This window comes from Trichogramma pretiosum, unplaced genomic scaffold (assembly GCF_000599845.2).
Source record: "Trichogramma pretiosum strain Unisexual culture from Peru unplaced genomic scaffold, Tpre_2.0 scaffold28, whole genome shotgun sequence".
In the NCBI taxonomy this organism is placed as follows: Eukaryota; Metazoa; Arthropoda; class Insecta; order Hymenoptera; family Trichogrammatidae; genus Trichogramma; species Trichogramma pretiosum.
Genome location: NW_019641710.1, coordinates 1,869,228 through 1,895,037, shown reverse-complemented (window position 1 = coordinate 1,895,037; position 25,810 = coordinate 1,869,228). Strand labels below are relative to the sequence as shown.

General features: G+C 34.7%; 5 protein-coding genes across 9 annotated transcripts; 2 read left to right on the top strand and 3 right to left on the bottom strand.

Annotated features, from left to right (window-relative positions):
- The first annotated feature begins 5,792 nt into the window (after positions 1-5,792).
- On the top strand, positions 5,793-7,863 carry LOC106659141 (ubiquitin-conjugating enzyme E2 L3-like). Its single transcript, XM_014381513.1, has 4 exons — positions 5,793-6,165; positions 6,390-6,485; positions 6,588-6,774; positions 7,126-7,863. Exons 1-4 carry the CDS (start codon positions 6,139-6,141, stop codon positions 7,272-7,274), a joined length of 459 nt encoding a protein of 152 aa, XP_014236999.1. The 5' UTR covers positions 5,793-6,138; the 3' UTR covers positions 7,275-7,863.
- An 11-nt stretch (positions 7,864-7,874) lies between these two features.
- LOC106659139 (DNA replication ATP-dependent helicase/nuclease DNA2) lies at positions 7,875-12,835 on the bottom strand. 2 transcript variants are annotated; one of them, XM_023463201.1, is made up of 15 exons: positions 12,748-12,814; positions 12,602-12,671; positions 11,803-12,530; positions 11,459-11,732; positions 11,211-11,388; positions 10,838-11,138; positions 10,366-10,770; positions 10,064-10,297; positions 9,850-9,996; positions 9,384-9,780; positions 9,122-9,315; positions 8,874-9,060; positions 8,525-8,716; positions 8,276-8,455; positions 7,875-8,194 (listed from the first exon to the last, which is right to left on the bottom strand). In XM_023463201.1, exons 2-15 carry the CDS (start codon positions 12,650-12,652, stop codon positions 7,982-7,984), a joined length of 3,681 nt encoding a protein of 1,226 aa, XP_023318969.1. In that variant the 5' UTR covers positions 12,653-12,671; positions 12,748-12,814; the 3' UTR covers positions 7,875-7,981. The 2 variants fall into 2 exon arrangements, with proteins under 2 accessions (XP_023318969.1, XP_014236998.1); XM_014381512.2 differs by having other exon boundaries at positions 12,602-12,835.
- Positions 12,836-12,941: 106 nt separating this feature from the next.
- Positions 12,942-16,856, top strand: LOC106659170 (DNA-binding protein SMUBP-2-like). Its single transcript, XM_014381570.2, has 8 exons — positions 12,942-13,661; positions 13,731-14,040; positions 14,110-14,424; positions 14,499-14,919; positions 14,996-15,177; positions 15,255-15,846; positions 15,925-16,227; positions 16,284-16,856. The coding sequence occupies exons 1-8, from the start codon at positions 13,240-13,242 to the stop codon at positions 16,457-16,459; spliced, it is 2,721 nt and encodes a 906-aa protein (XP_014237056.1). The 5' UTR covers positions 12,942-13,239; the 3' UTR covers positions 16,460-16,856.
- A 100-nt stretch (positions 16,857-16,956) lies between these two features.
- On the bottom strand, positions 16,957-21,107 carry LOC106659171 (peroxisomal targeting signal 1 receptor). 4 transcript variants are annotated; one of them, XM_014381572.2, is made up of 8 exons: positions 20,249-20,891; positions 19,868-20,136; positions 19,431-19,788; positions 18,419-18,902; positions 17,592-18,289; positions 17,362-17,519; positions 17,118-17,285; positions 16,957-17,025 (listed from the first exon to the last, which is right to left on the bottom strand). In XM_014381572.2, exons 3-8 carry the CDS (start codon positions 19,770-19,772, stop codon positions 16,965-16,967), a joined length of 1,911 nt encoding a protein of 636 aa, XP_014237058.1. In that variant the 5' UTR covers positions 19,773-19,788; positions 19,868-20,136; positions 20,249-20,891; the 3' UTR covers positions 16,957-16,964. The 4 variants fall into 4 exon arrangements, with proteins under 4 accessions (XP_014237058.1, XP_014237059.1, XP_014237060.1 ...); XM_014381573.2 differs by having other exon boundaries at positions 19,987-20,136; XM_014381574.2 differs by lacking the exons at positions 19,868-20,136; positions 20,249-20,891 and adding an exon at positions 20,992-21,107.
- Positions 21,108-21,644: 537 nt separating this feature from the next.
- On the bottom strand, positions 21,645-25,809 carry LOC106658840 (alpha-N-acetylglucosaminidase). Its single transcript, XM_014380972.2, has 14 exons — positions 25,708-25,809; positions 24,913-25,073; positions 24,657-24,835; positions 24,359-24,577; positions 24,063-24,290; positions 23,921-23,984; positions 23,685-23,830; positions 23,527-23,611; positions 23,262-23,411; positions 23,044-23,186; positions 22,809-22,968; positions 22,549-22,739; positions 22,093-22,478; positions 21,645-22,030 (listed from the first exon to the last, which is right to left on the bottom strand). Exons 1-14 carry the CDS (start codon positions 25,793-25,795, stop codon positions 21,972-21,974), a joined length of 2,259 nt encoding a protein of 752 aa, XP_014236458.1. The 5' UTR covers positions 25,796-25,809; the 3' UTR covers positions 21,645-21,971.
- Position 25,810: the final 1 nt, after the last annotated feature.

The window sequence follows — 25,810 nt, the reverse complement described above, 5'->3', positions numbered from 1 at the left end:
TGCCATCTGTGGCATTTCACGTCAATTCATTTTGTTCAGAAAATTCGTTATAAATAAAAAAATTTTCAGACAAATCGAAATATCTCTACGTCAGTACCTGCTGAAAGGGTTTATAAAAAACTATGCAAATTCTCAAAAGGATCGGTTGATTACTTTTTTAGTTACGTTTCTCACCGATTTGAAAAATCTTGACGTATAATGTTGTATCTTTGAACTGCAATTCCTCGAAATGACATTTTTCAAATCAGTGAGTAACGTCACTAAAAAAGTATTCAACCGATCCTTTTGAAAATTTGCACAGTTCTTTATAAACCCTTTGAGCAGGTACTGACGTCAAGATATTTCGATTTTTCCGAAAATTTTTTTGTTTATAACAAATTTTCCGAAAAAAATGGTCGATTTTTCATGTCTGGACGCAATTTTAACGTTTTTTTCAACTTCAAAATTACGTCAAAATTCGAAAAATCACTATAAATGAAAAAACTCTACGTCAGTACCTGATAAAACTCATAAACTAATGAGGTAATTTTGCATTTTTCGTTTCAGATGATTCTGCGAAAAGTTACGTTTCTCACCAGAATTTTCACGACTTTTCCGTAGATTTACTCTCAAAGGTCCAAAAATGAAAATTTTTTGATGAAATTTTCACAAAATACTCTCGAAGTCATGTACTTTCACATGTACATTGTAGAAATCAATTTTTTTTTACTAGAAAAAAAAATCGAAAAAATCGAAAAAATTGAAAAAAATCGATAAATCAGCACCATACCCCACCCCTAGAGTCTCGACGTAAAATTTTTGGAGCAATGAAGCAGCACAAAGATCTAATCGTGGAATCGTTAGTCCCTTTAATGGCGCGACTCGAGATTTACTACAAATCAATCTAACCAAACTATTACCATAAGTATCAGTGGATTTCAAATATAAACATGCTCTGTATCCATGTCTGCATGCATCACAGAAACCGTGCAATTCTAAAGATATTGAAATAGAAATTAAAAGTTGGCGAGGACTATTTATTTCCTGTAAGCTAGGTATTTGATCTGCTGATGCTTTCCATTTAGTACAAATATCCTGTGGCAAAGATTCGTCCCAAGTCATTTTAGCCGCCCAACATTCTTGTAACAATACTTTAGCATACAACGTTACCGGGCCTATCAAACCAAGAGGATAGAATGTTTTTGACAATTCTGACAAAAGTTTTCGTTTTGTCATAATACACCTAAAGTTTTTTGAATCGGATATTTTTTTATTACACAGTCCAAATTGAAAAGTTGTTTGTAGATAATTTCTAAGACCATTGGATGATTCGAAGCCTATTTTCTTATTTGAAATCCACCTTTTAGTAATAAATTAATCATTTCATCGCGTATTGAAAGTATTTCGTCTACTGATTCTGCTCCAGAAATAAAATCGTCGACATAGAATCACGCAATGAAGCTTACTTGCCCGAGGAAAACTCTTTGCTTCGTCACGAGCTAATTGTTGAATAGTATGAATGGCGAGGTAAGGAGCTGCTGCTGTGCAAAATGTTACAGTATTTAGTTCGAAAGTTCGTATATTACCATTGTGGTACCATAGAATTTTTTGGAATTTACGATCCTCGTGATGAACAAAAATTTGACGATACATTTTTTCAATATCCGCTGTTACGATGTAACGATGTGTACAAAATCTAAGAATTTGTTCAAAAATAGAATTTTGAATTGTCGGGCCAATCATCAGAGTATCATTTAAACAAAGACCTGTTGAAGTTTTTGCTGAGGAATCGAACACGACTCTCACTTTTGTAGTTTCACTTGATTCTCTGATTTCATCGCGGGATCTTACTGGCTCATGGTCAAAATCTTCAATTGTCCAGAAACGTTCTATAAGCTTATCTAATTTGCAGTATTTTGGACATAGACTCAGCGAGAAAAATGAAAAAGGAAGTGTTTCAATAAAGTCGAATTATAATTAGAGTCTCGAAACACACGAGGGTACGGTGCAAAGTGGTATGAACCATACATGTGATACATGCCAAAAGACATTCTCAAACAAGAGTTATCTTAAAAAACACAGCAATTCTGTGCATAATGGTGTCAGACATGCATGCGGCATTTGCGGAAAAGTGTTCAAATGAAAAAGTGATCTCAATAGATACATCAATTCAGTGCACAAGCGACTCGGACATGCATGTAATACTTGCAGAAAGACATTCTCAGAAAAGAGTATCAAAAAACACATCGATTCGGTGCATAATGGTATCAGACATGCGTGCGATATTTGCCAAAAGACATTCTCAGCCAAGAATAATCTCAGAAAACACATCGAATTCACATTCGACTGGAAGCAAAAAAAAAATTTTTTTTTATTTTGTCCGGACCAAACGGAAAAATGATCTATGTACCAAAAAAATAGTCTGTGCAAAATTTTAACTCATATAAATTGAGATAACCCGTGCCGCCAGTCGCTTGAAGGTTTTTGAATTCGATTTAAATTAATTTTTTCCGCTTCTTTATAGCAATATTCAAATGGCTCTGTAGCCGTCAATTTTTAAGAAAATCGGAATCCAAACCCGTCAAATTAAAGGTCTTAAAAAGACCTTTAATTTTCTTAAAAAGACCTTTAATTTTCTTTTTTCAAAATTATGATTGCTTCAAAATTAGAGCCATTTGAATATTGCTAAAAAATGGGAAAAAATCGCAATTTTTCGAGTTTTCTAATAGCTGAGGTTCACTCGGAGAAACACAAATTTTTTCTAAACTCTAGGGTATTTTTTCGTGTGTAATAAGCTAAAAAATGACGTAGGTTGTGACCAGAATATTGCATCCTAGCTCCGTACAGAAGCATTTGAAATATTCAATTTTTTCGTATTTTTTTTTGCTTTCATCCGTCTAATGATCACGCACTTTTCATTGTGAGGACATTCACAAAATACTGCAACATTTTCCAAATACTACGGATGATTAGAAGCATCTCAAGACCTATCTTTTAAGCCGCCTAACGCGCTTAAAGGTGCCTCAGAACTAAATCTACAGCCAAATTAAGAATATAATCATTAACGAAATTGCAAAATAGAATCGCGATTTTGAACTTAACTTTACTAAAGTGTCCTTTAATTTTTACAAATCCCCAAAAAATTTTGAAAATACCATTTTCGACGTATTTTTCGACTAGAAAACCAATGGTGACCTTGGCTTTGACCTTGAACATAACCTCTAAGCTACAACGAACCAAAATTGATTTTTCGTTCGGTGACCCCTATTTTTTATTGCAGATTTGAAAAGAGCGAAAAATTTTACGTTTAAATACATCATCAGTTTTTTTTGTATTTGATTTGGTTTGGGAGGACCTGCGGAAAGACGTTTGGCCAGAAAAGAAACCTCAAAGACCACCAAATAGCGCATCACCCACGCATTAGACCGAAATAAATTTATCAAACGTACGTTCAATTCAGACAGCGTCTTATATATTAGTTGTGAAATTAGGTGACTTATTTAAAAATGTTCATTAACTGTAAAAATTTATTTCCTTCGTATATCATCTCGCTATGGCATACCTAAGAATAATGTTCAAGTTGGGAAAAAAATGAAGATCCCAATTTAATTATTCAATGATAAAAATATGAACTTTCCGATCGGCCTAGTAAAAAAGTTATTTAAATTTACATTTTTAATGCTCGGTCAGTTAAAATCGGGGCGTCGGCATCACCTTAAGTGCTTCTATATTGATATAGAAAACAACGAAGATTTTTTTATAATGTGGAAAATCCTCTCAAAAATGGGCCTGAAGGCCCATGAAATTAAATTAGGGAGTTTCATTATTGGGTACCAAGAGACCCCAATAAAATTTTTTGGAGCAAATCCATGACTCGGAGTTGAGGTGGTCTCCTTGTTAGTATACAGTTTGCTATTAACATCGGTATGTAAAATTATTATTAAATTTATTGCTTTAGTAAACTTTTGAAAACATTTCATGTAGGATTAGCAAAATTCCTACATGAATTCTATAGGACTGCCGTAGAAATTTTGCAGGATCTTGCAGGAAATTTTTTCGAAGAAAGGGTGTAGGAATTTCAATTGTGCATTGCGATTACAGAAAAAGAAATTTTTTATTACTTTTTATTTCAAAGGTAGACAAATTTATCAAAATTAACTGAAATCTTATTTTTAACGCTTACAAAAATAATTTTTTGGGCTTTGTTGGAAAAAACAGGAAATCACAATGGTGTAATTTTTATTTGGTCTCTTGAGACGCAAGCCTATGATTTGGATTTGTCCATGAATTGATTTAGACAAATTTTACGAGTGCCAATTGTGGGCTCTTATACGAAACTGTTAATATTCAAAATGAATCCCATTATACATCGACCGAAATTTATTTTATCTATTAATGTTTCATTAATTTTTTATGTTTTTATAACTTTTTGTAAAAGATCGAATTTTAGACTCATAAAATTTTATGAGTGTTTATAAAAATTTTGGATTTTTTTTAAGGTTTAAAACATCGTATTAAATTTTGGTTTAAAATATCAGCAGGTTTGAACTTTAATGCAATGATATTGAGACACTATTAAACTTTCATAAACTCTTATCTGTAAGAATCCTAAATCTGACCATTTTTGAAAGTTTATAAAACCATATAAAATTATTGAAAAATTGTACTCAAATTAGATTTCCGTCGTAGGTTATAAGACTTCTTAATAACTTTCTAAGTAAACTAAAGCAAATTCATAATGTCATAAAAATTGATAAGTATGAGTTTTTAGCAGCTCCATTGACTGTCATAGTTATTCTTCTTTCTTCCCGTGGTTTTTGAAGCGATATACTAAATTAAACCAAATAAACTAAACTAAACTTTTTATTATTTAACTATGTGCTACTATCAACTGACCATAAATTGTACTAATTGTGCTACACAAGACTCGTATAGTTTTTAGGCATCTTATGTTACACTTTGATCAATGAAATAGCGCTTTTGCTTCTCTTGACCGTCGATTTGATGGATGTTTGGATTATCATTTTGATGAAGAAAAAATTTTTTTTTTGTAAATACCATGTTCCGGTTGAATACTTTAATATGAATTGTTTTTTGTGGTTATATTTAATTGAGAGTAGATCAGTCAAATCTAGTAATTCCCATATTTCAATAGTTTGAAAAGGACGAGAACAATAGTAGTGGTAACTCTGCATAAGAAGCGGGAAATTGCATGATTTATAAATTTTTCAATGTACATTATTCACGCATTAAATTCGTTTAACTTTGCTGTGAAAATTTAAAAATAATTCAATTGATTTAATTTAAAAATGTATACTTTAATTTAAAATGGTTACTTACAGAATGCATTTTCGACACGGTCTCGGTCTCTCGTATGGTAGCAAATGTCATTGACGATAAGATATTAAAAAGTGCTTTTTCAAGTTTACATTTTAGGATAAATATTTACTCACCTTTTGAACAATTATTCAGCTTCTGAAAAATGTATCGTTGAAAAAAATTCCCATAATGATGGAGATTTATGGCATGTTCGGTATTGCGAGCCAATCCTCACGCTCAGCAGATTACCAAATTCCTAGCTAAACGTTACAAAATAATTTCTCATCCTACTGTACAAACGCAGGAAATAAACAAATTCAAATTTATAGACTTATGATTATCGACGGAGTCAGTGTCCTAAATAACATTGCGATTATACACACACACACACACATACATATATATAGTGAATCATAATTCGCGTTGGTGTTTATAACTATATCTATATATATTATATATATACATACATACTTATCTATATATATCATACATATGTAATATACGCGCCTATATCGAGGACAGAACTTAACGGCGGCACTCGACATCATCTAGAATAGATCGTGTGTGTTACTTGTACGTACCGTGCGAGTTACGACGTGCTAGCTCAGTGAGTAGCTTTGCGATTGAAACCCTTGAACGCCGAATCAACAGCTTGAGTCTCGAAAATATAGCAATCATTGTTGCATCATTATCTTTTGGGGATCTAAACATAACCTCAGTTGTAACCTTCACTTTAATGATAAACAAGGAACCGACTAGACATTTGAGTGTTTTAAAGTTTTTCGAATTTCACTCGGTTCAACGAACAACCAAGTTGATAAATTAACATAAAAATACACAATGGCAGCTACCAGGAGATTGCAAAAGGTGAGTGTACCCTTTTAAAAATAACTGCCACGTCTGTGCCGGTTATAACATTATGTTAATGAAGATCTCAACAGTCCAGGATGTACGTCATCTTTGCGTCTATTAGCTTGAACTTTTACGATTATTATCAGTTTTTGACTGATAACATAAATAACCATCTTTTAGATATTCTGAAAACTATGTTGAAGCAATTTTCAATTTATTATTTTTTCTACAAATTATAGGAATTAGGCGATTTGCGAGCTTCGTCAATAAAAAACTTTACTAATATTCAAGTTGATGAGTCCAACATTCTTACCTGGCAAGGACTTATATTACCAGTTAGTATATCTCAGTTCGCTAACATAAAAACACAATTCATTTAATTTCAACAATGAGCCATTTTAAAAAAATTCTTTTTCTATACTTTAATTGAATAATAGGATAATCCTCCATACAACAAAGGAGCATTCAGAATTGAGATTAACTTTCCAGCTGAGTATCCATTCAAACCACCTAGGATAAATTTTAAGACTAAAATTTATCATCCTAATGTTGATGAAAAAGGTCAAGTTTGTTTGCCTATCATCAGTGCTGAACATTGGAAACCCGCCACAAAAACAGATCAAGGTAAATATATTATTGTATTTGCTATAAACAAACAATTTAAATTATATTTTTATATGATTTTACGAAAAATTCAAAATTACTTTCAATTTCAATGCTTCCATTTTATAATGTCAAACAATTACTTAATATTGTGGGGTTTATTTAATTTTTCGTAACCCTTTAAAAAATTTAAAAAAAATTAATTTGTCCTTAATGATTAAATTCAAAAAGTATTCAATCAATTCTCAATCTCAATAAAAAAACTTACATAGATACTATATATTTTTAAAATATATTTCTTGAATAGAAAATAAATAAACACTTTTAAACAATATTATAGGGAATTAATTATTGTTGATTTTTTGTTCTCAGTGATACAAGCTTTAATTGCATTGGTCAATGATCCAGAACCAGAGCATCCGCTTCGAGCAGATCTTGCAGAAGAATTTCAGAGAAACAAAAGCAAATTTATAAAAAATGCAGAGGAGTATACAAAAAAATATGCTGAAAAGCTCCCATAGTCATATATTGCCAACCACTCTATATTTCTACATGATTAACATTAATGGGCTACTGTTCATTAGTGTAATGAGGCTGAGAAAAATGTGTACAGTACTGTTTGACTTTTCAACATGAAGTCAATACATTCAAACAGTACTCAAGTATGCTAAACTCGAACATTGTAGGGATTCAACTTGTGTTGTAATAAACTATTCTGTAATATAAATTGACTGCGGTTCAATGCCAACTCTGTTGCAAGTAAAAGTATGCTATTTCATGGTAATAGTGTACTTCTACTATTCTATCTTGATTGATATCTTCATTAATGTGCTTTGTTTGTATTCATCCTCAATATGTCGTCTAGATAGTTGAAAATAATATGATTGGGTCATAAAAAAGCTGTTTTTAACTTTTTTTTTTTCATGAAATAAACAAAAATGGCATTTCTATAGCTTTATGTATTAACTTAGTTACCCATTTTTAATGCTTTTTTGTGTGAAATGAATTACTGATAACTTAATAATATTGAGGAGTATACAGATTTGATCTATAAATATAACATAATTGTACTTTTAAAATCGTTAAAATAAAGATATTTGCGAAAATGAATTTGAAAAATAGCTCATATAAAAATTGATTTAATTGCTAGATACAAAATCGAACATCACTTATAAGCATATGTTGATAACACAATCTTATAAAAATAAATTGTTTGACAACCTATTAATCACAGATGGATCTTCATCAAATCATCGAATGAAAAATCATCTTGACCATCTTTCAAGTCATAGATTCGATCATGACTTCCCAAGTAGTCAAGTAATTTTTTGAATGGAGAAAATCGTTTAAGTGTACCTGCGTCACCTACAATTATGAGCTTATGTTTGGCCCGAGTCACAGCTACTGTCAAGCGTTGCTGATCTTTAAGAATATCAAATTCCTAAAATAAAAATTTTCCTCGGAATTACTGCCGTTGATGATTTCGGATTAAATATTTTATCATTTAATGTAGATATTTTACCGCAATGTCAGTCTCAGGAGATATACTTTTTGTACAACCATAAATAATAACGCTTTTGTCTCGTCCTTGATATTGATCAACAGTATTTACTTCAATACTATCTAGAAGTAGTGAGCGTAAAAATCGTACTTGAGCTCTGTAAGGTGCAATCACACCAATATCTTTATTATGAATTCCAAGCTGAAAAAATTTAACTGTTAACCTGTCCTTTTTTAAAACTTGCAAATAATTTTATTTAATAATACAAACATCTTGGAGAACGTCTATTAGACGATAAATAATGGAAGCTTCCCATAAATTGCATGTTCTTATTCCAGGTTTATTGGATACAGTTGTATCAAGAACAAGTTGATAAGTTGAAGAAGTGTTTAGCATTATTGCCGAATTTTTGAGTCTCATTGACAATGCTTTTTGAATCCATTTTTCACAAGTTTCAAAATCCTACCAAATAATAGTTTTGTTGAGATAAAAATTAAAATTAAAAATTTTCATAATTCGAAAAGTTGTGAAAAAATAGATTTCGGTTGAATTTATTCAGAAAATATTGAAAAAATATTTGCATATAAAAAAATTATTGTCATTACATCTTGATACTTACAGAAATCTTAGTAACAGGTAAAGTTGCTTTGCCTATATCTTCAGTTCCAACTTTTAATAAATCATGGTAGGTCAATTTATTAGCAACGTCCATGATACAACTATTCATTCTGTACTGCAAGGTCAAAGCCACAGAATTATTATCTGAATCCAAACGAGAAAAAAGTGATTTATTTATCCCCAGTTTTCTGAAAATTTCGATCAAATTGAAAAAATCAGTCAAAAGAGTTACTTAATCTATTTGATTACCTGGCAACATTATTGCGAGCAATCGGCGGTAGTTGTTCAGGATCGCCAACAAGAACAAACTTTGAAGCGCAATAAAGGGGTCTTAAAATAGTCGGTTGCAATACTTGGGTACTTTCATCAATAATACAATAGTCAAATTTTCGTCTTGAAAGATGTGCATGAGTAGCGCCGTAACATGTTACGGCAACAATTTGCTGCGAGGAAAAAGTGTAACAACTATTGTGAGACAAAATGAAAATCGTTGAAAATTGATAGTACTTACCTTACTACAATAAACGGTATGTAAACTTTCCGGGGTATCGCAATGCGCGGTGACATTTTGATCAACCAAATGTTGTATGGCCGGATGCGCTTTTGATACTGAACCAAATCGGATGAAATCAATTTTTCGCTCCAGCAATTTTAATAAGATATTATCTATGGCACTGTTTGTGTGAGCACTGATCAATACCGATTTTCCCAAACGCACTAATAATTCTATCATTGAAACTAAAGTTTGAGTTTTTCCAGTGCCTGGAAAACCTTTAATAAGAATATAATCATCTGCAGTTAATGTCTTGAGAATAGCTTGTTTTTGGTTTTCATTCAATTTTTCGAAAATATCTGCACCAGTTTCCATCGTAAGAGGTGGCATATCACTTTCAAATGATGCGGGACGTCTGAAAAATATTTTCAATGACTATTCTGAGTTTTGAAAAATAATTATGATCGATTTTGTCAGCACATACTTATCGATTACAATATGACGTAATTTTGAACAAATTTCTTGGTCATCTAAAAGTCCTCCAAGTTGTCCCATATTTTGAGTTAACAAAGAAGATGATGAACTTTTGTCAATATGAAAAATATCGTTTTTATATACTTTTGTTATATTCCTAAAAACAAAATTAATGTCACTCAATATCAAAAAATACTTTTTAAAGTGATATTCGATTTACTTACTTTTCACAATGGACGGAAACAGTTGTACCATTAATGTCATCTATAAAACCTGAAACTATATTTATTCTATCATTAGTACTAATAATAACATACTCTTGTTCTCCAAAATCGGATGCATTTAATTCTGATGATTTTTCATAGGATTTGGATCTCTCAAAAATATGTACAAATCTTCCATACTTTTCAGTGACTGATATCAAACTCAAATTGCAGATACAAGAGCCTCTTTTTTCTCTGAAATAAATTTAGCAATTGAATAGGATTCATTAAAACTCAATTAGGTAATGTTTTAATTATATTACCTTTTTGATGGTTTTAAAGTCCAAACATCTTTCCAAGATGTGACTTCTTCATTATCAGTTTTTTCTTCAATTTGCAAAAGTGAAATCCATTTCATAACATAATTCATATGATCTTTTGTCAAATGACTAGTTGCTTGTTCACTCAATGTTTTTAGAGGATGATTTTCAGACATATCATTTTTATCATCTTCAGTTAAGTAAGTACAACATAATACATTATATGGACATTTAGAACAAGAAGGATGATTAATCGGTTTAGGAAACTCCATAGGTTGAACAACATCTTCATCGTTAACTTTTAAAATTATTGGCTCACGAGATAAGTAATATGCCACTGTATTACGTAAAGTAATTAAATCTCTTTGAGCATTAAAACTACCAACAATCTCTCTCATGATATTTTCCCTGTTAATGAATAATTATGAATATTAATTACATATCTATTCAAAAATTTTTCAAAATAGTTTTTTACCTAAGATATAAAAGTAAACCGGAAGTGACTTCACGCCCTGTCATGTTCATCATCATTGTGTATAATATCAACTGTCCTTGATGTTCTCTTGAAAAAGATGATTTTCCCGTTTTGATTTCAAGAGGTAAAATTCTTTGTTCTACAGCAGGATTTAATGGATTTTTAGACTTAGAACTAACTTTTACCGTTAAATCTATTTTTCCCTTCAACCCTAGTGATGGTAACCATACATTTTCTTCGATATCACATATTTGATCAATCTTTCCATCAAAATTTTGATCAGGAGCTGCTGGTTTTGTTCCTGAAATAGTTAAATATAAGTATAAGTAAATAGTAAAAAGTATCGAAATTAAGTTTCTAAATTAAATGGTACCTATAATATATCGTTGAACAAACTTATAAATTTGTGGAACAGCTGGTTTCATCAAGTTTTTGCACTCTCCATAAGAAATTCCACCAGCATACATCATGTCTATTGCATGCTTACTTTTCAGAATTTTTTCTAATAAATCTGAAATTTTTTTCAATTCTGTGATGTTTTGATCCAAGACCTAGAAGAAAAGAATGAAATTAAAGTTTTTTTTAAATTGAAAGTATTTTTATAAAATTACTAGTTCATACAGTTTGAATCAGTTCATGAGTTAAACTTCCTGTAAGCATAAAGTGATTTCCAACTTCATTATAAGGTAATGATTCCATATGCTTGAATTTTTCTTGCAGAGCACTACGTCTATTACACCATAAAGCGCCAACAACTGATGTGCCCGAAATAAGTGTGTCTGGTTGATTGATAATCCAGCCTGAGTTATTATTGACAGTCCAATATTGTGCATCAGGTGATTCTTTTACAGCTTTAATTACTACGGGCTCACCAGGCTCTACTTTGGTGTAACGCCTAAGAATAGAATTTATATACTTTTAAGAAATTAAATTAATAAATATAAAAGATAAGTTAATTCTGTTACCATAATCCAAAACACTTTACAGTGGCTATTAATTCATCTTTGACACCTTTAACAATTAAAGTCATGTCAGTTTTATCCCAGACAATATCAACAATATTACATCTTTGTGGTGTAGTAAAATCTAGAATTTTTTTCGAATCATCAGACCATTCATCTTGAAACAGGTCATCCAAATTTTCAGTTTCCTTCCCATTTTTGTCATAAGACCATTCTTCTTCAAAAAAGTCATCGAATACTTCAAGAGTATTTGTTCCTTGGGTTTCTATTCCACTATCTTTTGTGGCACTAATAATGCTTGCAGAGTCAAGTTTATCATCATTTTTATCATTCTTGCTATTGTTCAAAAGCTCATCAGATTGTTGAACTGACTCTTCTTTAATAGCAGTAAATTCATCAGTTGATTTAATACCAGAAACAAAGGCAGTATTCAATTCCGACTCCTTATTCATTGAATCAAAAAATTCTATCTCGCCTGAATTTTTATCATCATTTGCAAAAGAAATATTGCCGTCAAAAGTTTTCTGAATCTTACGTACATTTTTTGACATATGATCAGAGCGTCTTTTACGTTTTTTTTGAGAATCACAGTCGACAAAAATATCTTCACGTTCTTCGTCACTGTCACTACCGGAAGATTCGATAATTGCTGATGACTGCTTAATGGTATTGGCATTCTGAGAGAAATAAAGGCTCAATTTTTTTTGGCCACGTATTTGTAATGGGGTACGCTAATAAATAAAATAAAAAGTATATCAACATCGATTTTGAGTTCCAAGGTAGTTTAACAATGTTAAAATACCTGTTTCGTTGGTGACACCGCGTTTTTCACATTCTGGTTACCCTTGTTCATTTTTATTATATTGTTGTTACTAAAATTTTTTTAATTAAACATAATCGAAAGTCCTTATTAATTGAAAAGATCAATCCACAGCAGTGGATAGTTACAATTTACAAAGTGCGTCCGTAAGTTGCAGACCGCAACTCGCGGACACTATATTCGCGCCAATTTGCCCTTGCGAGCAGCGGCCGTTGTATTTACATACAACACATATGCTCACAAGTCACACCAACACGTTGAAACACATATGATTTCCGTCATGTGGACTGAGATCGTAATATAGTCTGCTATTTAATATTAAAAAAATACACATGTGTGCCAAAATAAAGTTTAAACGCAGTTGATGAAGATATCGATCAAATTGTTGTTTGTAACCTTATGGGTCAAGTAATGCTGTTGCTTCAATAAAAAAATAAAACATCGAAAATTGTACATTATAGTATTAAACGACTTAATAAATAGTGATTCATGATTGGACTTGGACTTTATGGTTTTTGAGTGAAAAAGAGTTATTTTGAATCTTACACGATTCGTTTGGGTACAATAAACTTTTAAAAAGTGAATTAAAATAAGTGTTCTAGATACTTTTTATAATTAAGATGGATATTAACATCACTAAATTTGTACGTAAGCATTTGGACTTACTTTTTCTTGAGCGGGAGGAAAATCTTATAGCTCTGTTCCAAGATTTATCACCGGCTAATTTATACAAATTGGAACAAAGAGGACAAGCTCTCACTAAATTATCTGTAACTAATATTGCTGTCAAAGGATCAGATCGTTATCAAGTTGATTTAGAACGCGAAGATGGTCTACCCTTAGAGCATGGGTTATCTTCTGGTGATTTAATTATTTGCATCAGATCCAAAGAAAAAGGCCACAGTGTCAAAGGAATTGTTATTGAAGTCGGAGAAACTTCTCTAAGCATTAACACCAATGAAAGTTATGAAGATTTGGCTGAGGAAGAACTTTTTACTATTGTTAAAACTGATTCAGATTTCACATATAAAGCACAGACAAGGTATCACATTTTTTCAAAAAAATTTTTCTGTAAATTTGTAATGTACTAATTCAATCAAATATTCTTTAGAGCGCTAAGTTCCTTAGAAAAAAAAGAAGTATATTCCTCAAGATTTTTGAATTTAGTGAAACTATTATTTAATGAAGATGAAGCAGAAACTCAAGAATTATTAACTCTTGAAGATCCTATTCCAAAGTCATGCTCAGATATAGATGGAAATCTAAAATTTAAAAATGCAAATTTAGCTGAAGATCAGAAGAAAGCAGTATGTTTTACCTTAAAAAGAAGACATTTTGCAATTATTCAAGGACCCCCTGGCACTGGTAAAACAACCACTTTAATAGAAATAATAAGGCAATTGCATGCTGCTGAGAAAAAGGTAATACGAGAGTGTTTTGTTAATTATATAAATTTTCCAAGTTAAACTATTTTGTATTAAATCTTGCAGGTTTTAATATGTGCTCCAACTAATGTGGCAGTTGATAACTTAACAATTCGCCTGGGAGAAACAGAAGCAAAACCTTTGAGATTAGGACATCCTACAAGAATAGCAAAGGATGCTTTAAAATACTCTCTTGATTCATTTTTAGAAAGAGACGATGGTTATAGTATTTTAAGAGATATTAAAAGATCTATAAAAGCATTAGAAACCAGTATAGCGAATACTGGAGCTACTTACAAGTATAGAGAAATTAAGGATTTGAAAAAAGAATTTCGAAAAAGGTTGAAGAGACTAACTTCAGATGTTTTACAAAGATCTTCAGTAAAAAATTCATAGATAATTTCAACCTCTACACTATAAAACTTTCCTTTTAAAGAAAAATCTTTAATTTTTAGGTCATTTTATGCACATTAAATTCTGCTTCTGCAATTGATGGTCAACTTCAAAATATACCTAAAGAGCATTTTGATGTTTTGATTGTTGATGAAGCATCCCAGGCAATGGAAGCTTCCATGTGGATAGCAATTCCAAACGCTCCAAAGCTCGTACTCGCTGGAGATATAAATCAATTGCCTCCAGTAGTAATGTGTCAAAAAGCTGTAGAAGATGGTCTGAATATCAGTCTCATGGAAAGAGCCATTAAAAAACTTGGAAAATATTGTTACATAAGTTTGACAAAGCAATATAGAATGAATGAAAAAATCATGGTATGGTCAAGTACAAAATTTTACGATAATACTTTGATTGCTGATAAGTTAGTGAAAGATCATTTGCTGAAAGATTTACCATTTGTTCAAAACGACAATACTCTTACAAGTAAACTTTTTTTTACAAATTGATAATGGACCATACATTTTTTCGGTTTTTAACTATTTCATTCGTACTTGCCTAGGCGAGGCTGTTGTATATATTGACACTTGTGGTTGCGAATGTGAAGAATACAATACAGGTGTAGAAAAAGCATCAAAAGGAAATCTTGGTGAAGCTGTGATTGTCGATAAAGTGGTTTCTTCATTAATTAAATCCGGTTTACCACACTCAAGTATTGGAGTCATTACACCTTACTCGTTACAGGTGAGATAAAAATATTTTTGAAATATTTCACTAATAATTCTTTTCCAATTGTATTGTCAATTTAAAAAAATTATTAGGTCGATTTTATCGGACGATCATTCAGATCCAGGTCAATTAAGGTTGAAGTAAGCACTGTCGATGGATTTCAAGGCCGTGAAAAAGAAGTAATTATTCTTTCGCTCGTTAGAAGTAACGAGGACCGAGAATTGGGTTTCGTTACCGATTTTCGTCGCCTCAATGTCGCAGTAACGAGAGCGCGCAGATTATTGATAGTGATCGCTGACAGTGAAACAATGGAAAAGGATGAACTTATTGAAAGTTTGTTGAAGCACATTGGAGACAATGGATTGCTGCAAACAGCTGAGGAGTATTTGACTGAAAGTATTGATAAAGAGATTGAAAAAATTGAAAAATCTGCGCAAGATGGTAAGAAGCTGAAAATTAAAAATAACTTTCCCGCGAGCAAAGCTTCGAAGAGAGAGATTAAAAGTGACAAGAACAATTTATCTAGTGCAATTGAAAAAATTAAAATTGATGACACGCTGCAAGGAAATAAAGAAGTTCCAAAATTGGGTAAAAAGACAGAAGATTTGAGTAGTTGCGACAATCGGAAAACTTACAACGTCTTTGAAACCATTGCTGCAGCGGATGGAGTCAATCAAGAAGAAGGTAAAGTTCTATTTATAAACGTGTAACTGAATAATTATGAATTAGTTGAAAAACTTCACTTTGCACTTACTCTTTAAGATGATATCGAGAAGGTAAGTAATGAACTATCAGACGTAAAAATTATCGAAGAGACGTCAGTTGCCTCAAGTATTAGTAAAACCAGTAAAAGCCGAAAAAAGAAAAGTAAAGCAAAAAAATGTAATGATTCTGAAATTGGAAATGAAGTCACTGAGAGCAAAGAGACTGATAATGAATTCGAAAAACTTGTCGCTCAATTTACTGTCAATCAAGATATTTGCGCTTATGATGGATGCAAAATATCAACCAAATTGATAAAACTCGACTGTCAATTTTGCAAAAAAAGATATTGTATCAAGCATGGTAAGAGTAAATTACAAAAGAATCAAGTCCAAATTATTGATAAAATTTTTTTTCAGCAATGCAAGAAATTCACGGTTGTGAAAAGGAAATACGTCAAAAATGTCGCAAAGATTTTCGACATCCAAAGCCTGATCCCTGCACTTCACATGACAAAAATAGGTTTGCTAAAAAATTGAAGGAAATGGAAGATTCAAGAAAAGCAAAAAAAAAGTTAACAAAAAATAAAGGATAATCAAAGGAAAAGTACAATAGTTTTTGTTTTGTCGAACCGACAATTTTTTTTTTGCTTTTTTTTTTATTAAAAATATGTATGTACAAAGTTTGTTTCGATTACGAGCCACCAAATCTTTTTTTTAATATATTTATTATCATGGTAAATTCTTCGAAAACGAATCGATTGGTGAACGTGCGACTGGCTTTCGTTGATAATAATGATTTGTTGAAAAATCATAAATTTTCATTACAGAAAATTAACTAAAAAATTTAGATGTGCCAAACACAAAATAAAAAATATTTTCCCAAAAAACGAAATAAGTTGTAACAAAATGAATAACATATATACTTCAAGTTAATACGTGCAAAGCATCATGAACCGGCCTGGGATAAACAACAAACATTTACAAGCCGGTACGTAACACGTTATTGTTCACGTAGATTCAATAAATTATAATTAATTATGTTTTTATATTATAAGATTTTTTTTCGTAGATTTTTCAAGCTTTTTTTTTAAATTCGTTTTAACCTTCGTTTACTTGAAATTCATCCATTTGAAATTCTTTGTTTAGTGTTTCAAGATCCCTGAAAGAATAACAAAAATTTTAATATTTTCCATCAAATTTCACATCTAATCTTTTAAATGAACTATCAGGATTGTAGGTAAATTTTGTTACCTGTCTTCGATAGCCTTGAGTGCATCATATTTGTGCATCAATGAACAAACGAGTCTTAATGTAGACCAAATTGTGTCAGACATAACTCTCGTTGGAGCACGTTCTCCAGAGGCACCTTTTGCTGCAGCCTGTTGATTCAGTGCTGTTAATAAATGTTCACCAGCTTCTCTGTAATTAAAAATTGTCATTTATATTGAACATAAAGTATAAAATTAAAAATGTATTCTTAATAAATTTGAATTACTTGTAAACATGTAAATTTATGCACGCAATCCCAAGGTTGTATCGAGCTCGTATAAAACCGGGTGACAGTTCGAGTGCTTTGTGATAAGCGTCGATGGCTTCTTCCGATCGTTGGCCATTAGCCAAAATTGCTCCTAATCTGTTCCACAACTTAGGATCCTGCAAAAACCAGACCAATTATTTAAACTATTGCTTTTCATTGATTTTGTAAAATAAAAAATGAATACATACTTCTGGTCTAGCTTGTATAGCAGCTCTAAAACAATCTGCAGCTTTATCATATTCGTTGGCTAAATTGAGAAGAACTCCTAATCCGCACTGAACATCAGGATCTATTGTCCCATGAGGCTGCATGCGAGCAGCCTGTAAGTATAAGTCTTTGACTTCATCACGTTCATCACTGAACATGATTGTAGTAACATCTGGTTGGGAAGGCCGTTGACTTGGTTTTAACGATTTCAAGTGTTTATACTTTTCATTTTTTAATAACCAGTCTTTCAAAGTTAAACAAGCTTGTATTTGATAGGATTCATTTGTATAAGAAACGGCCAATGTGAGTAATGCTGTTAAATTATCCGGCTCAATTGCTAAGCATTTTTTAAGAGCTGCAATGGCAAGTGGGTCTTGTTCATTTTCAGCTTGAGTTTTACCAAGCAGTAGCCATGCTTCACCATTCTCTGGTTCTTGTTTGACACAAGCTTCAAAACAAAGCACAGCACCAGGTAAATCACCCTCAGCTAGTCTTCGTTTTCCTTCTTCAAGGGGATTCGGAATTGATTGCATCGGGTTATCTTCACTGAATGTATATTCTTTAAATGGATCGTAAAATGTATCAGAATCTGTTGACCATGGAATACCAGAAAATTCTTTTTCTGATTTCTCCCATTCCTTCCGAAAATTTGCCCAAAATTCAGGTGTTTCCAAATCATCTATTAGAAATGTACAAATAATATTAATTTGATACAAGTTACACTAGAAGATGATAAAAGTATGTGTTAATTTACAATTAAACAGTTAGAAAGTAAAGATTCTTTAAAGTAAAAAAAATGCTGACTTACCAGGAGGAAACAGATTTTTTTTTTCAAATTCTTCAACCCAACTGCCAGCTACAGCATTTTGTTCATCTACGTCACTCAAGATTTTCTCTGAATCTTTACTCATTAGTTTAGGTTCATTTTCTTCTTTCAATTCTTTTGTCCATTCCTGTACTCTTGCTTCAGCTTCACTCAGAGGTAAATCACCTTCTTGTCTCATAAACTTGATGAATTTAGAATATGCCAAATCAGGATTGCTAGTCATACCTTGCTGTTGATTGTTTACTATTTCAATAGGTGGATGAAAATTAGATGGATCCATAAAACTTTGTGCTGCAGCTCGATTCATGAAAGATTGCTCGATGCTCCTAGCATTTGGACCAACGTCTCCCAAATAACCTTTAGCCCACTCAGGCCCAAAGCCTAATTCATTTGTATCACTAAAAGTTTGTGATACTAATTCCGGCACAGAAGAGTATGTATTCCAAATGTTGTCAGTGTTGTAAAGCTATTAAAATATGAAGTGAAGAAAATTATGAGTTATGATGCCACATGTGTAAGAATTATGTAAGAAAAAAAAGACAAAGATAAGAATGTTTGTTTTTGCGTAAATTGGCTTTTGATTTTTCATCAAGAAACAACTTTACTAATTTTTAAATTGTACTTTATAAGGAACATCATAAATTCATGCAATACTTGGGTGAATCTACTGATATAGTGTCACTTGAGCTAAATTTTTTTAGGCAGTCGATTCATTGTGCTATAGCAATTTTTATTTGATTACCATTAACTTAAAATTTTTTTAATCTGTATAATGAGGATGAATTTTAATTATATAGAGATTAATAAAATAATCTCCCCAAGCTTAGTTTTCAAACTCTGATTATTTTTAATAATACCTTTTGATTAAAAAAAAATATTTTGTATTTCAGTTGACTAGAAACTTTGTGCACTTTTTGTACTAATTGAGAAAATTTTAATGGGAAATTGGGAAAAAATCGAAGTAAAAGAGTAAAATATCGTTAAGATTACTTACTTGAAAGTTACTTCCAGATTCCAAGTATTGATTGGCCCATGTTGGATCTTGAGAAGTATTTTTGGGAGGCTGCGTCAAGTTTTCAGGTTGCTTGTCCAAATCTTGTATTTCTTGCAACAAACTTTCCATCCTAAAAGTTTGTGGGTGCATAGCCGCGGGTTCGTCAAGAAAAGCATGCGCGTAGTGCTCTTCATTGACATCAACAAACTGATTGTTGGACGGGCCGCATTCCTCCCGGACACCCTCTTCTTTGAGTCCATGATCCTTGACGAAATGGGACGTAAGGCGTATGAGAGGATTGGGTCCACCGCAGTCCCCCTCGACTAAATCCCTCATAGACATGGTTGAAATTCGTTACCTGCAACGGATTCAATGCTGTCACTACTGTTTACACGCGCGTCGTGACAAAATGTACAATAGCAGTCGATATGGTTTACGTTGCTGGTATATTATGGGTGACGGTATAATAAATGACAGCTAAGTTTGAAGCGAAATATCGCCGCAGAAATAAACTACAGTTGCAAGTGTGCAGGCAAGCAAGGAAAGATGCATTTACAGGGCCCATCAAGATTCGTGGTCGTCACGTTGTTGTTGTGTTAAACAGGAGCATTGGTATCCAGCGTTAATCGTTGCACGTTGCATGTTTATTATACTACTTGAATCAGCGTATAATTGACATATCCCGAGACATGCAGCAGTCGAACGGCTTAAATACGAGTTGGTATCGTGACTCGCTCATGTAGCTTACACATTTTCATGCGTGTATGTATATCGATATTATACTATAGATACACGAGATTGATATCATGTATACATACTGAAAGCGGAGTTGTTGACGAAGGCGTCGGCGGCGCGTTGGCAGTGAGACCAACAAACGGCAGCGAAGTATTGCAATGCTATAAACACACGCACACGCGCACACACGCGCACACGAGTGTAGATGTATACAACGTTGAACAAAAGTTGCAGACACAGCAAGTAATTTGGTTGGCTGGCACAGGCGACGGCGACGGCGACGGGACGCAAGTCGGAGCAACAAAAGCAACTTTGGTCGGCTCGGGGCGTCAAGGACGCGAAAAATCGTGACAGCGCGGCGAGACTCCGGTCCCGAGAGATCCAAGCGTCCCTCGGGAGAAGCGACGATTGCCTGCCTCGGCTCGTCAGCTCGCGGATCGTTGAATTATCGCTTCGAGCGCGGCGGCGGCGGCCGAGTATGCACGCGTTATATTGGTGTGCAGGCCGATGGTATATTTATGTGCGCCTCGCACAAATACAGAAGCGCGCGTCATGCATACAAACGTTTATCTATACGCTCTGCCGAACTCCGAACTGCCGAGCTGTTGCCTATTATACGTGTGTGCAGACTGAGCAGTCCGACTCCGATACGACTCTATAGTCCGCAGCGCGCACACACACAATCACAGGAGAGAAGCGGTGTTCGCACACGCATACACGCACTCACTCGGAGCAGTCAGAGCCCAATGGAGAACACTGCAAATACGGCGGCGGGGGCGACGGCGGTGCGCATCTTGCGAATCCTTGTGTGTGTGCGTATACGTACCTAATATTGCATGAGCTGTGGCTATATCCGCAACGCAATCCGCTGCATGCGGGCTCGGACTATATAGTCGTGCAGTATATAGACTGGCAAGCGTCAATGCCGCCGATGCATCGCACAGGCATAGTAGTCGCTCGTCGCTCGACTCGAGTTTTACGATTCCACCGCGCTGACTCGGCCGCAGTTTGCAGCAGCAGCAGCAGCAGCCTCGCGAGTTCGTCGCGAAACCGCCTGGTGGTGCATTGACCGCGCAGCAACTTATATACTTGTGCGAGAAACTTTTTCAGCCCAAAACAGCGCGCTGATCGCGAGCTTTGAATCCCGAATGAGCACATCGTACTTCGGTGCTTTGTATATCGACTCTCGCGAAAAGCCGCTTTGTCAACCGAAACTTGGCTGCTCCGTCTTCTATGTAGAATATTCTCAGCTTTCGGATCGTGAATCACTTTCCACAATGCAATATTCACCTATAGCTATTTTTACAATATTGCATTTGTTTTTGTCGATGCAAAACTTGCCAGAAAAGCTTCGACTTTGGTAAAAAATCAAAATGTTTAGAGTATTCCATTCGGTACAAAGACTTTATTTACTTTATTGCTTTAAATTACTAAATATGATGTAGCTATGTATATTCAGTGCACCTGCACCCAATCCAATACGCCATTATTGCAACGCGCAACATTTACAACATTGTGCGAAACCTTAATCTGTTTTCGTGACAATTTTTTTTTTTTTTTTTTTAGTACTCGTGCAAGATAATTTGATTATCGCTCCGAGCAACATATTGATTTTGTTGAAATTATCGTGGCTCGATCGAACTTGGATTAAGAATTGTATGCAATCGCTTGCGATCTCTGCGCCTGTCGCGATTTTTTTCCGGTTCGTTGCTCGATCGTTTTTAAGCTGCGAATTGTTTTTAACTTTACAAATATAATATATGTATAACGCGTACGACAGCTGGACTCGGGATCGAACTCGGGCATTTATTCCCAATACTGCTTCCATTTGGAGTACAATTTCATGGCGATCTGCTCGCTGTCACCTGGGAAAGGGTCGAAGTAATTAGAAAAAAACTTGGGCCGACTTTGCCGAGCGATGGCTTACCGATCGGCTGGGTAGGATACTCCTTGGTAGAGTAGCTGAAGGGCAACTCGACCTCCCGGAAGATGAGCCGTTTGACTTTCTGAGCCGAGAACTTGTCGCCGGTTCGCAGGGCCCGCAGCAGCGCCTCGAGGAAGACGGCCCAGCGCGGCCGGAAGTAGTCCACCACGACGCCCGACCACTGCTTGTTCGCGTAGTCGACGATCTCCCCGTTGGGGCCCCACAGCGTGATCTGATTGCGGGCGTTGAACTCGTGATTGGCGCGCATGTAGGCGTCCGGCGCGGCTTTCCTCGCCTCGTCCAGCCAGCGGCCCAGAAGAAAGTCCGGGCTCGAGGCCAGTATCTCCTCCAGGTCGTCGAACAGCTCCAGCAGCCGACTCGAGTGCTCTCTGCGGACGATAGAAACTCCTTTTATTCGACGGCTCGTTGAACGACTCCTGAAAATAGCTCATCAATTACGCCAATTCCGTGACGTTCTTCGCCTCGAAGGCTTTGACGATGTCTCCGTAAATGAAGTCTGCCGTGATTTGCAGTGACTGTCTCGTTATGTCGACCAGATCGTGCCTGTACAAATCGTTCACGTCCGTCGCGTTGGTGAACAGGACAAAGTTTTCCCAGATCAGTAGAAATTCACGCAAGTCGTACCAGTACTGCGACAAAAATCAACCGAAATAGGAGACTCGAACGATCGGCGCGCACAGCGACTATCTTATGCATACCCAAGTTTTTATATTGAGACTTGGACGCTTCGTTATGACGTAGTGACCTCTGATATTGATTACATTGCTGTAATTGTAAATTCCGAGCCCCAGCCCTTGCCAGGATATCCTCATGATATCGTCGACCCTGCCGTAGCGTCGCTCCGCGTAATCGGCGAACCTGCAATAAATATAGCAACGATATTTGTGGCTCGAGTCCGACAAAAGTGAAAAATAATATATCCACGCCACCAACCACTGATAGAGATTGGCCGGTTCTTTTCTGTAAGCCGTCTCGAGCATGAACTCGTAAATCACGTAATTTTGATTGATACCTTCGGGAGTCAGACCCGTGCCGATCATAGTGCTGTTCTCCATTTTCCTGGCCTCGATAACCCGCTAAAAGTTTGCGTTAACAAATTTACTTTAACTGGTAGTTTAATAAGAGAAAATCGTCATAAAGTTTTCAAGTACCCTATTTAAGATGTCAACAGATCCAAACATGCCAAGAGTGCCGCCGAAATTGTGAAGCATGCACCAGATGAAGGGTTGGCCAAAGTACGAATCCAATTTCTCGTATTGAGGAAATTGCTCGGATTGTAAGTCGAGTATTATCATCCTGCCCTGCAATGTGATTAATGAGTAGAAAAATCGTTATGAGTAGAACAATCGAGTATGGAGCAAAAATGTTGGCTTATAAATTCAATAGTTTTTCTAACAATGTTTTTTAATTATTTACGGTTGGCACTGATGAAAGCAGTGTCTTCACTCTATCTTTGGTCCAGAAGAAACCGCTGTGCACGAATAGCCAGCCTTGCATCAACCTATATTTTTAGTGATTGAATACATTTTTTTTCAATTTACTTAAGGTCTAAATTGAATGGAATAATGAATTACCAGACAGCGTCAGGATCAACCGTAGACATGGCCGAGTAAATTTTTTCGCCGATTGTGTACAAAAATATCGGATCTCGCCAAGCCGGTAAATTTTCATTAAATGGGTCGCAATTGTAGATGTGATTCAGTCCAAATTCTTCTTCGTACTAAGGTATACAGAGCAAAGAACGAATAATAACTATTAATTCAAAAAGCTGTAAAATTTTAATCGCGTAAATAACAATTATAAAAATTACCGTTCTGAGAAATTCTTCCCCGACAACTTGAAATAAAGGGTCGGATGGGTCAAGAAAGTATGGACTGAATCAAAAAAATTGAATTAATCTGTAGATATTTTGTTGCAACTTAAAGCTGTAAATGCATTGATAAGGACTGTACCAGCAATACTGATCTTCAAAATTATTCCAGTTGTCGACGCTGGTTATGTTGGCTTGCGGAAATACTCGAATAAAGTCGTGAGGAACGTGACCAGCGAAAGCCGGAAGTACTGGAATGATGCCTAAGTCTCGCATTCGATTCAGTATGAGGTGCTGCAACCTGATGGTTTGTCTGTGCCAAGAATTCCTTAGTGGACCGCCCCAACCGCGAAAATTGCCCATTCTAGCCCTGTAATTTATGAATTTTCGTCAAGAAAGAGAGGAAAATCATAAAAATGACCGATGAGTGTTACGGACCAAGGTAGAAATGCTGGGCCTGCGAAGTGAGCCTCGATCTCTTCCAAACTCAAGCCCAATTTCAGGTAAACCCTCTCCCAGATGGCCTCTTGAGCGTGAAACGCCAAGGCCAAATTTATGCCGTTTAGCGCCATCCAGTCCAAGTGTTTTTCCCACTGCTTCCACTGCCACCATGGTGAACTGTAGCCCACTGTACAGACATTTTGGTAGTACCTAAAACTGCGAGCAAAAATAACAGAAAGAGATAATTTTTAATTGGTTCGAAACCGCAGTATTTGAAATATAATGAGCAATCAACCGATCGTTTGAAGTGACGATTTCGTCCACGTCGGGCAATATCGACGGGAGCTTTAATTGCGATCCTTCCCAAGATATGTGACACTTGCAGTATTTTTTCAAGTAGTAGTGCAAACCCCATGCCACTGCTACACCACTAGTTCCGACTATTTGAACTTGATTATCGTCGACTTTTTTCAGCTGCAACACCAGCACGCATCGATATCGTGAATGTCATCAATTGGTAAAATTTGATTAATGAAAAGTTGATACAGTACCTCGAAAGTATCTTTTCCTAGCGGACCTATGCTAGTATCGACGAGTACACGAAAAAGCGTTGAATTCTTTTTCAGCACTCGCTGTATCAAAGCTTCTGCCGCGTGTTTCTGAATCTCCACAGGCGTTTTCAAGTGCAAGTGTCCCAATGTTTTTTGAAAATCTACAATTTCGTGACAAAGAACAGACATTTTTACATGGAAAACGGAATCATTGTTGATATTTATGTCGTACTGTCTGTGCCTATCGTGCTCTGTATACTTCCGATAAAAATTAAAATTAACACCTTGGTTAAAATTGAATTTTGATACATTTTTGCGTAAAAAAGCCCAGTCGAACGATGCTGCGTGACAAACTGCGAGGTGTGTATATCATATAAATTGCAGCGACGACTTTTACTCGAGCGAATCGTGACCCGTGGCTATATCTTATCGCAAGCATCATCATTGGCGTGTGCGAATCTTTGTGAAAGCGATTAGCAGCATCAATGGCATCGTTTGAGATCATAATTTCGACATTGAAAAAGCTACTACGAGCTTGGGCCATGTGAGATGATCAGCTAAGTTTGCATTTTTTAAACGAGCTGAGAATTTACAACTATGTTCAAATGATTTAATTGATATTAAAATTCAAAGTGAATATTTCGAACGAGCTATTTCATGGGTTTTTGAGGAGTTATCAAAAGCTATTTTTCACGAGTGTTTGAAATGACATTTTTTCAATCATCTATTTTTCAAAATACGCGACATAACTGACAAAATATTTAACTCAGATCGAGTTTCAAATCATGATTTTACCTTTATCCGTTTCTTCCAGTCCAATCAATTCCTCGTTTTCGTTATCTTTTACCTTGGTATAATCATGACCAATGACAGCATTGCCCATAGTATATTACCACTA